Source organism: Ictalurus punctatus, chromosome 26 (assembly GCF_001660625.3).
Source record: "Ictalurus punctatus breed USDA103 chromosome 26, Coco_2.0, whole genome shotgun sequence".
Taxonomy (NCBI): Eukaryota; Metazoa; Chordata; class Actinopteri; order Siluriformes; family Ictaluridae; genus Ictalurus; species Ictalurus punctatus.
Genome location: NC_030441.2, coordinates 19515512 through 19527121, shown reverse-complemented (window position 1 = coordinate 19527121; position 11610 = coordinate 19515512). Strand labels below are relative to the sequence as shown.

General features: G+C 41.0%; 2 protein-coding genes across 3 annotated transcripts in view; one reads left to right on the top strand and one right to left on the bottom strand.

Moving 5' to 3' along the window:
• Positions 1 to 1632, top strand: part of LOC108258422 (adhesion G protein-coupled receptor E5) — a 16169-nt gene extending 14537 nt beyond the window's left edge. For both annotated transcript variants that reach the window (XM_053676123.1, XM_053676122.1), the window contains one exon: positions 32 to 1632. In XM_053676123.1, the coding sequence (XP_053532098.1) occupies positions 32 to 76 (45 nt within the window). In that variant the 3' untranslated portion in view covers positions 77 to 1632. The remainder of the gene's footprint in view (positions 1 to 31) is intronic.
• A 3256-nt stretch (positions 1633 to 4888) lies between these two features.
• LOC108258768 (E3 ubiquitin-protein ligase TRIM17) lies at positions 4889 to 10933 on the bottom strand. Its single transcript, XM_017457660.3, has 5 exons — positions 10295 to 10933; positions 9709 to 9804; positions 9393 to 9623; positions 8663 to 9303; positions 4889 to 5308 (listed from the first exon to the last, which is right to left on the bottom strand). Exons 1-4 carry the CDS (start codon positions 10694 to 10696, stop codon positions 9277 to 9279), a joined length of 756 nt encoding a protein of 251 aa, XP_017313149.2. The 5' UTR covers positions 10697 to 10933; the 3' UTR covers positions 4889 to 5308; positions 8663 to 9276.
• Positions 10934 to 11610: the final 677 nt, after the last annotated feature.

Below are 11610 nucleotides of genomic sequence, written 5' to 3'. Positions count from 1 at the left end.
TAATGACATTTGAACGTTTGACCTTTTTCAGCGGCCTCTCCGGAGTGCACCGAGCACAGGAGAATCCCAGATATGAAGCCAGAAACCTTTTCAAGTTGCATTGAACTTTTCTACAGCAGGAGGACTTACAGTAGACAGTAGAAAGCTTCATAAAAGCGATGCACCTTTTCAGTCAGGCTAATGGGCACAGACATGGGACAACCCTCCTTGTCTATTCAGCCAATGGGAACTGATCTACAAATGCATATTTCTTCCATCTAGCCAATAGGAATTGCCTGCAGAAATACTCAAATCTTCTATCCAGCTAATTGGAATAAAGCCAGAAGTGGTTACACTAATTCTTCCATTCAGTGAATTGCAGTGGCCACTAGCTTCGCATGCAAGCAATGAAAAGAGAGACTCTTTAGGTTTCTACTTTGGCCAATTAAGGGGAATAAAAGAAACAAAAACCATGCTCATCATGTCCATAGCTAATAAGACAGACTTAAGCTGTTTAAGGATGTCCACTTCTGAGCCATTCAAGATGGAGGGAATGAACTATTTATATAATATAATATAATATAATATAATATAATATAATATAATATAATATCTAACAAGTCTGCCATATGATGATGCATTCCTACCTATCACTTTATGCTCATCTGTGGTTAAAAAAACAAAGGGTACTTTAGACAGACAAACAAATATCCAACAGAGTCAAGCGTTTAAATGCTTCAATACATGTATTTATTTCTTTTTTAAAAATCAAGAAGAAGATATTCCAAAATTGACCAAGTTTTCACATGTTGAAACCTTGTTTTGCTAGCTAGCTACAATCCAAAAGCACAAACTCGAGCCTGTGCTTTTCTACTCCATACACTGTTGGTACCATTTCTATGTAACGTTAATATAAAACCTGCATCTTCCAACTTTTACGATTGTTTCACTTACAAATTTTTAACGTAAGACCGTTCCTTGTTAGCAGAACCCAGTTAAGATCTTCCTAAACGGTTCGTTTTTCATAAGTAGTATCTTTAACTAGTATCAGACGTGCAGTAGGGTCCACCTGGAGTCAGCGTCATGGGTTAGTTCTTGAGACGGCAACAAAAAACCAACTGTGTGTTAGTAGTGTCATATGTTGGAATCGAATATGGTGTCGAAATTATTTGAATAAAGGAACCAAATACCATGTAGGCAGGATATTTATGTTTTTTTTTTGTTCTCTGTGAGGATTTTGCTCTTAAAATATTAAGCTAAATCAAATGTATTAACTTTTTGATAATGATTCAGATAAAAATGGTTCTTGATGGTGGACTTGGATGTTTGGACCCTGCTGAATGCACACAGAGACTGATTTTTATCAGAGAGCACTTTTATTCTTATGTCTGGAGCTTTGTTTTTATTTTGCCATCTTATGAATGTGTAATTTACTTTATACTTTCATTTGTTTATTTTATTTTAAAAAACTTTTGTATCTTTTGAAGGGATTTTTTTTAAATATTATTGTGAAATGTTCAGGTATGTGTGTACTTTTTTGTTAAAAATCAATCCTTTGAGGTCATAGTGTTACGTAAATAAGCTCAGGGTGAGATAAACCCCTGATTTGGTACTGATGACTTCTCCAGACTTAATAAAACACATTTTAATGCACTTTGCATTGTTTCATTTTTGTTTTTCTCATTAGGGTCGACGCTTTGTTGGTTAAAGTCATAACATTTGTGAAATTAAATGGTTGTGTTTGTGTGTTTCAACCGCTTGAAGAGGCTAAATCGGGTGTGTCAGTGCTGTAAAACATGGGAAGTAGGATGGGAAACACATATAAACACATTTATTATTAGGACTGCTCAAGGAGATTTAGTTTTAACATTTGTACCACAAAGTACTGCACGTTTTTATTTGTATTTCTGTTTCTAGTTACTGTCACCACCCTGAAGATGATCATTTTATCTCACTTGAAGTTAATTAGACAAAATAACGCAGTTTGTCGTGTTACTGAGAAACCGTAAAGAAGCGTAAACTCTTCTGTCCTGAAGATGTTGGAAACGTAAAGTTACAGCTTTACCTCTGACACCGGAGACTCCTTCCATACATGTTACATAAACGTCTCCTTATTGAAAACGTAATATCACCATATCAGCGATTACACACTACTATAGAAACGATAGCATGGCCAAACGAGCGCGGTAATAATATAAACCTGCGCTACTGTCTGAGTTGCTGTTCTAGAAAATTAATCAACATCTTCTGACCAATCATGATCCAGAACTAAGCAGCGCTGTGGTGTAATTTAGCCTAGCTAGCCTAGTTTAAACCCCTTCAATTAAAGAGAGCAGTCAAGAACAGGTTAATAAATATCAACTCAAACGTAAACGTAACCTTCATATTTGAGAGCCGCTGCTTTGGCCTACGTATTCTCAGCATTACACGACAATATATTTTTTTAAATTGATTAGCATTAAAATGTGTAATTTTTTGCATGAATAGAAATGTCTTTAAAGTCTTTATCATCACCTGCAACTTTCTCTTCCAGTGTGATCAGTGAAACCTCGTTTTGTAACAGAACCTCTGGCTTCATGGCTTTTTCGGTGTCCTGTTAGATAAATAGACGTCGTAGTCTTAAACATTTTAAACTGATTTTAATAAAATGCCTATTGTGTCATAACGTATGTAACTATCGCTACACAAATGACATGACGATCGGTTTATACCATGAACACAAAACTCTTTTCTGACTAACAGTAACAAGGTCAAATAAAAGTGTTAAATAACTGAAACAAATCTGGCACAGGAGAGTTTATAATATTAGAGTACCGGGATGTGATGGAAGACTGACTCACAAAACTCTCTGCTGTAGTATGTTCTTTAATGTCTCCAGCTCCCCCTGCAGGACGCACAGAGAAGCTGAGATGAGACACATTAATACACATGTGTACATCCATGTACAGTGTGTTAACAACTGCATGGTGTGTGTAGTGTCTGTATGTGCAGTGTTTATATCTGCCTGTCTGAGGAACATCAACATTTGATAACAACATGTGTGTGTGTGTGTGTGTGTGTGTGTGTGTGTGTGTGTGTGTGTGTTTGTGTGTGAGTGTTACCCTGCAGGTTACCCTGCAGGTTCTATATATAGCATGTCAGGCAATGTTTCTCTGTGTGTGAGTTATTATAAACTACCATATCAGCTGCATGCGTGTAGTTTCTTTGCTGTGTGTGGACAGCATGATGTATAATCCACATGAATAAATGTAGACTCCAAACACTGCTCATAGGTTGTTGTTTTTTATTATACAGAACATGCAGCAAAACGATTGTTTATCATGTATCAAATGATCAAACAAAGTTAATAAAATATGAACTTTATGAATCTAAAATGTAGTAGTTTCACCTTGGAGTTATTGTACATGCTGTTGTGAGGTAGCGGGCCACACTTGGTGGTACTCATTCAGAAATTTTAACAGCAAACAGGAACTTGCAGAACATACTGTAACTTTATTTGACTCCTGAAACGGAAGCCTTGTGGAACGTTCTGGAGAGCTTTCTACCTTTTATTTAATGTGACTTGAGTGAGCAAGCTGACTGTTGGGTTTGATACACTCCAGAAAGATGAGAAACTTCGTCTGAACATGATACAAGAATCTACTATAAAGCTGGACGTACTTACAATGCTACTGGTATAGCATGGGTCATAGCAGGGGTCTCCAGTCGTATCCGGAAAGGGCTGGTGTGGGTACAGGCTTTCTTTCCAATCAAGCAGGAGACACACCTGATTCCACCTGTTTAATCAGTTGATCTTGGCTTTCAATAGACTCAGCCGTGGCTCCTGCTTGATTGGAATGAGAACCTGCACTCACACCAGCCCTTTCCGGATACGATTGGACACCCCTGCGCTATAAGGAGCAAGGGCTCTTTATATGAAAGTATATTGCTTTTGTTTGTATTGCTTACAGAAATATATGTTTATTTTGGATCTCAGTAAGGCAGTGTTTAGGTTGGGATAAAACCAAACAGTGCACCTCCTATTAGTATCATGAACTTGGTGTTTGCCCCATGAGCAAGGTTCCCAGGTTCAGTGTTTAAGTCCAGGGTACTACAGCTACTGCAAATCAGAAATTCCCAACAATTAACTAGTTTCACCAGAGAAGACTGAGGAAAAGAAAAAAAACCCTTCTTTTCTCACTCAATTTTCACTGTTCAACATCATATTAATGAGACATCCAGCAGAGTAGTAGAGATGCTGGACTCAAAGTCCCAGAATGCAGTGCAGCTGTACAACGTTGAGTTATGGAAGATACTCCTCTCTATAGGATTCTATAGCAATCTATATAATGATTAGTGGACGGTGGTGTTAGCAAGAAAGTTTGGAAGCTGATCTGTTTGAGCAGACTGTACAGATGAGGAGGCGAGAGAGCTGGACAGATTAAAGGACTAAAGAGCCCCTGCACAACCCTCTTTAGGCAGTTGAAGCTAGGATTACATTCAGCACTATCAGGAGGTAATCAAATAGCATTGTGGGAAATGTAGGAACCCATTAACCAAAGTAAAAAAAATACTTTTAAAAAAAGCTTAAAATTTCAATACACTGTTAAAGATCACATGTTAGTTATAAAGATTAATATGCAAAGCATGTTAAGTAAATAAAGATAATAAGGCTCCCAGCAATCCATTATCTACTAATGCTTTCTCTAATTATAAACAGATAGGATGCGTCATAAACTAAGAACGTCCTGATTATACAACTAAAGCCTAATCGTAATCTGAACAAAAACAAAACAATGACATCATCCAAATATCTAGAAAGTATGATATAAATCCTGTGAGGACTGTGGAAGTCATGGCTTGACTGATTACACCAACCTTTACACGGATGGCAAGATCTTCAGTGGGATTCGGCTGAGTGGAAAAAAGCAAGGGTACATTTTCTCAGTGTATTTGTACTGATATGATATCATTGTGACATTAGTGTCAGGATCACTGAAGACCACCTGCTTTTTCGTCATGTCCAGAAAAACGCACACTTTCTTAATCTTGGGTGCTACTGGGGTCCAAGAACATTTACCCTTAATACAACTTACGAGCATAGAACAGTTGGATAGGTTTTGCAATCTTTTAGTGGATTCAGTAACAACTCCCAGAGCCCAGTGTTCTGAGTGTTCCAAATCCACCTGCCAGGTGTGCACTCCTGAGCTGAACCCTTCTGAGCCCAGGATGTAACAGAAGCGTTTTTCTGGAGAGGTCAGTAACACCTGGCTTGAACAAGTGATGCTTGTCAAATCTGGAGATACCTCAAGGTTAGTTGATTTGGTATTTGGGTCCAGAATTACTGGATCTAAAAATGCCAAAACAAACCGGTGCTCATTATACAATTTTGATACTTAAATGTTTAATATTAAGAACTGTACTATTGTATTATATCTCATTTACATTATTTCTTGACTCAAAGTTAGTGACTAAATTTACATACGCTATAAAAGAGACTTTGTGAACACTATGACTTTGTGAAGTATTACACTCAGTTGCCTAGTCTCTGTCGTATTTCCAAGCCTTATATCATGTTTGCTTTTCTGGTTATTGACTTTGTTTACCCTGTTGACCTTGATTCTCTGCTCTGCCTTGTTTAGCCTGTCTGCCTGATAGTTTGACCCTAGCCTGCCTTGGACTTTGTTTTCTGCCTGATCCTTTGTACTCCTTATTGGTTGATTAAAGTGCCATACCTGCACTTGCTTCTGTCCTGCGCCTACATTACGTGACAGAGTACTTCGCCTGTAACATGGAAGCAGCAGGAAAGAAGAGGAGACATCATGCTAGGAGAACCAAGCAAACTGTCCCAGCTGCTGGTTCTATCCAGTTTCCTCAGTGGACTGTTGTAGATCTCCCAGAGCCTTATGATGGGTTATCAGGCTACCCTGAATATTTTCTTGTTGACTGCCAGATCTATTTTGCAAGCCTAATGGATCCCAAGCCCAGGGAAAAGCATTGGCTAAGGTTCCTGTTGTCCTGGTTTTGTGGCCCAGCACGCCAGTGGGTGCAGAATCTAGTGGCCATGGGATCCAGGGGACTTGAGAATTCAACTCAGTTTGTGGGACTATTCGTGATGGTGTTCAGCAGTTCAGCATCCTGGGCCATCCTGGAGGAGCTTTTGGGGGAGGCCTGCCTCAGAGATGAACCTGACTTGCAGTTCACCACCTATTATAAGCAGGCAAACTGAGTGATGTCCTTCTCAAAGCTCCTGCCTAAGAACCACTATGTGGTCACCTCTGCAGAGCTCCAGCTGGAGGTCAACGTGGCGACCTCATCTCCAGGGTTTCAGCCTAAAGCAATGTTCCTGTCTGAGGTTGAAGAGGTGGCCTTTCAAGCCAAGTTCCTGTCAGAAGTCAAAGAGGCTACCTCTCAAGCCAAGTTCCTGTCTGAGGTCGAAGAGGCGACCCCTCAAGCCAAGTTCCTGTCCCAGGTTGAAGAGATGGCCAACCCAAGCTCTGCTCATGCCATGTTCCTGTCCCAGGTCAAAGAGACGACCTATCAAGCCAAGTTCCTGTCAGAGGTCAAAGAGACTACCACTCAAGCCAAGTTCCTGTCCGAGGTTGAAGAGGCGACCTCTCAAGCCAAGTTCCTGTCCCAGGATGAAGAGACGGCCAACCCAAGCTCTGCTCACGCCAAGTTCCTGTTCCAGGTCAAACAGACGACCTTTCAAGCCAAGTTCCTGTCAGAGGTCAAAGAGACAACCTGTCAAGTCAAGTTCCTGTCCGAGGTCGAAGAGACGACCTCTCAAGCCAAGTTACTGTCAGAGGTCAAAGAGACAACCTGTCAAGCCAAATTCTGGTCCGAGGTCGACAAAAGGGCCTCTCAAGTCAAGTTTCTGTCTGAGATCGACGAGACGGCCTCCTAAGACACATTCCTGTCTGAGGTCGACGAGGTGACCCCCCATGCTAAGTTCCAGTCTGAGATCGATGATGTGACCTTCCACCCCACTTTCCAGTCTGAGATCGATGATGTGACCTTCCATGCCATGTTCCAGTCTGAGACCGACAATGTGACCTTCCATGCCATGTTCCAGTCTGAGACCGACAATGTGACCTTCCACGCCATGTTCCAGTCTGAGACCAACATCATGACCAACCAGGTTCTGCTCATGCCAGAGTCAGTTGACAAGACCTTTCAAGTTCTCCTTATGCTTGAAACCGACATCATGACCAACCAGGTTCTGCTTATGCCTGAAGCCGACGTCACGAACAACCAAGATCAGCTCACGCCCGAGTCTGCTGACACGGCCAACCAAGTTCTGCTCATGTCCGAGTCTGCTGACACGGACAACCATGTTCTGCTCACGCCTGAGTCTGTTGACACAGCCAACCAAGTTGGCTCCGCTGAGGATGTCGCTCCCCCACCGTGCGCCGCTGAGGAAGTTGCTCCCCCACGTGCTCCACTGAGGCGGAGAAAGAAAGGCTGACAAGATGGCCCACCAAGTCAAGCCCCCATCTAAAGCTGACAACGCTTCCCAAGAATGGATCTCGCCTAATGACCCCGGTGAACCAGCCCCAGCCTCATGTTTGCTCCTTGGCTCCTTGAGAAGCCTGCAGTGAAGACATTTTGCCCAGAGTGCCAGGACCGCCGGGGGAGGGAGTGTATTTTGGCGCTTTGAGGGAAGCGGCCCGGGGGGGGGGTGGGGGGTGGGGGGGGGTTCTGTAATATCACAGCAAACCAGTGACTACATTTCCCATCCTGCATGGTGGCCTACAAACATGGCTACCATGGACTGCAATTCCCAGAATATTCACATTCATTCTAATCATGCACACCTGCTTCCTATTCACAGCACTCACAACTATGCTATAAAAGAGACTTTGCTTTGTGAACTCTATGACTTTTATTACACTCAGTTGTCTAGTCTCAGTCGTATTTCCAAGCCTTATCTCATGTTTTCTTTTCTGGTTATTGACTTTGTTTACCCTCTTGACCTTGATTCTCTGCTCTGCCTTGTTTAGCCTGTCTACCTTGTTTAGCCTGTCTGCCTTGTTTAGCCTGTCTGCCTGATCATTTGACCCTAGTCTGCCTTGGACTTTGAGGTTGGAGAATACATAGCAAGGGATCTGAGACAGTGCCTCTGTCAGAATCTCTCCAAATCCTTCACATTTCAGGTCCACGCTGGTGGACTCTCCACTTCAGTTCACCCCACAGGTTTTCTATGGGGTTCAGGTCAGGGGACTGGGATGGCCATGGCAGGATCTTGATTTTGTGGTCGGTAAACCATTTTTGTGTTGATTTTGATGTATGTTTTGGATCATTGTCCTGCTAAAAGAACCAACCACGGCCCATTTGAATCTTTCTGGCAGAGGCAGTCAGGTTTTCATTTAATATCTGTTGATATTTGAGTCCATGATGCCATGTACCCTAACAAAATGTCCAGGTCCTCTTGCAGAAAAACAGCCCCAAAACATTAAAGATCCACCACCATATTTAACCGTGGGCATGAGGTACTTTTCCATATGGCTGTTTGAAGTTCCAGTAGTGTCTGGTAAACTGAAGATGCTCAAGTTTGTTTTTGGATGAGAGTAAAGGCTTAAAATTCCAATTATAAATCTGTTTCAATTCTTGGTTGTAACATAAAATTGTGGAAATGTACGGCACTGTATTTACGAAATAAATACTACAAAAGCCTAAAGTATATTTGTGCTCATTCACTTACAGTAAGGACAGAGGTGCTTCATCTTCTCATACACTTTGTATCTCAGATTCCCCACGTGTTTAGACACATTGATTAAAGTTCCTAAATCAAGCTTTGGATCTGGTACTGTGAACTTAACTCTGAAACACACATATAAAGATAGGCAGACATATTATATAAGATGTGCAGCTTAGCAGCATTGTTCAGGCTTAACTACATCTGCTAGTTCAACTGGTTATACTGTATTAGGAAATTATAGAGCTAGAGCTAAAATAACCCAAACACTATTTAGAGGTGGTATGGAGAATATTACCCAAGGTGGATAGTATTCATCCATCCATCCATTTTCTGTACTGATTATCCTACACAGGGTCACAGGAGAGCCTGGAGCCAATCCCAGGGAGCTCAGGGAACACCAGAGTACCCAGAGGAAACCCCTGAAGTAAGGGGAGAACATGCAAACTCCGCACGCACAGGGCGTAGACAGGATTCAAACCCCCAACCTTGGAGGTGTGCCACACACCTGCTAACCACTAAGCCACCGTGTTCCCATTGTTTCTTTAATTTAGGGCAGAAATGAACATGGATGTCTAGTTCTTTTTGCACCCAGCACTGATGTATGAAAATAATGAATTTTACCTCTCCTCCGTATCTCTGAAGTTCTGTGAACAAAAAAAGAAAACAGACTATATGAATAGCTTTCCTTTCTTATGAGAAGAATACATCTGAAAACAACAGATAAAATGCGTACATGTAAAAAAAGATTCGCATCATGCTTTAGGTCATCCTTAATTTTTTTTATTTGTTCAGATAATGAAGTATGCAATCCTTCAACTTCTGCAGTCTTCTCCATAATCTTCTCCTGCTTCTTCTTCTGTTCATCTCTTAGTGCAGATAATCGAGCCTCCTCTTCCTCTCTGAGGAACTGATAAAGCTTCTTAAACTCCTCCTTTATCTGTGTCTCTGTCTGTTGGCCCTGAGCCTGTGGAAGAGGACAATTCCCTGTGTTTTCCCCCAAATAAGTGCAATATGTTATAATATTATTTCATTACACAAATATCAAATACCTGGAGTTTTCTAGCTATGGTGGCGAAGGTGGCCTTTTTGTTAATTAAGGTTTGCAGCTTGCTCTCAAGCTCCTGCAAAGGTTTTTGAAGTTTATTCTGAAAATAAAGATGTTATTTTAGATATACAATAGATATAAAAATGCTTTTAGTATACAATCTAAAAAAGACATGTATGTGGACATCTGGCCATCACATACATATGGGCGTGTTTAACATCCGATTCCAAAACCATGGTCATTAATATTGATTTGGACTCTTCTGAAAAATGCTTTCCAGAAGATTTTGGAGCGTGGCTGTGGGGATTTGTGTTCATTCAACCACAAGATCATTAGTGAGGTCAGGCGCTACACCCTATAGTATTAATGCTGTACAAAGACATACAAATGACAGCATACAAAGACATTCAACATTATTATGTGCTTCAGACTTGGTGCCAGGAGTTTGGGGAAGGACCACATATGAGTGTGATGCCCAGGTTTCCACATACAAATAGAAAAAATCAGGAAGGGGGCAGATACCTTTCCCAGAACTGATAGAACTTGATTATTAATTATCTGGAAAAAAATTCATACTGAAACTACTTTACCCTGTGTTCCTCAGCTGCTTTGTCGATACTGCAAAAGTTGTGCTTTTTATGGTCCTGAGACACACATTTCAAACACACCAGCTTCTGGTCATCTATGCAGAAGAGCTCATGCTTCAAACCATGAACGTCACAGAGAACACCTTGATTTTGTGCCGAAATCCTGCGTCTCTTCTCCTCCACGAAAGACTCGCACGCACCCTTAAGAGACAGATTTTTAAACGGAGAACGTTTTGTAGTATGTCTGCAGAGAGGGCATTCCTTCACCAGCTTCTGACACCAGGTGCTCTCGAGACACTCCTTGCAGAAGCTGTGACTACAACGCAGAACCACTGGATCCTTAAAGATTTCCAAACAAATAGAGCATTTGAGGTTTTCTTCCAGATCAGTGTGAGAAGACGCCATGACTTTTTCTGGTTCTTGGTTGTAAGGTCTATCTCGGTGTGTTTCCTCTGTTACAGCCTTCACGTTCAGAGAAATGAAACTGAAAGTGTTGAAACTGTTTGTAGGAATTGTATTTGGTTTGCAAATGGTTGAGACCAAACCTACAAGAAGAGGTGTTTCGCTTACAGGTGTCCGAAATTATACACCAATCTGTTATAACCTGTTATATACCAATCAAAGCAGCACATGTATACCCAAACAAATCAGACAAGAAACCCAAAACTCCGATGTTTCTTTCACTCCTTTAACTAGGAAATCAACTGCTCTACTTTTATTGAGGAAGCACTGGTTGTTTAACTTCTCTCCAATTTGAAACGTCCTTTGACATTTACCCTGAAAAGGGGAAGCTTGAGAAATCAAAAAAAGACCAACAAACCCACAGTGTAATGGTAAAATAGTTTCTGCTTGAGGACCCAAACTTTATGGTATTAGGTTAGCTAATAGTAATCAGTTTGTTTGGAACCGACATATTCCTGCTTTCTGTGCAAGGATTGGCTATTAGTTTTTACTTACAGGTATTACACTACTTAAAGATGTTTGTTGTGAGGGTTGATCGGTATTGTAGTGACAGGAATGGATATACAATGTATACAATTAAGCTATGCATTTCACCTGCAGGTGTCGCTATTTGATCTGAAGCATTTTTCAAATTATTTTATAATTAAAGGTTCATATTGGATTGAACCTCCAGAAAGACTTCTTCAGAAAGGTTCTTCCATCACTGCTTTATGTTATTGAACAGTCTGGACCAACAGTGAAGTGGGTTCATCCAATAAAATGCTACTGGATGAACCCAGTTATTACCAATACTAAAAATCTCAAGATAAACAAACAAACTTATACAAATCAGAAGCAGCATCTGGTCTCTGTTCCTG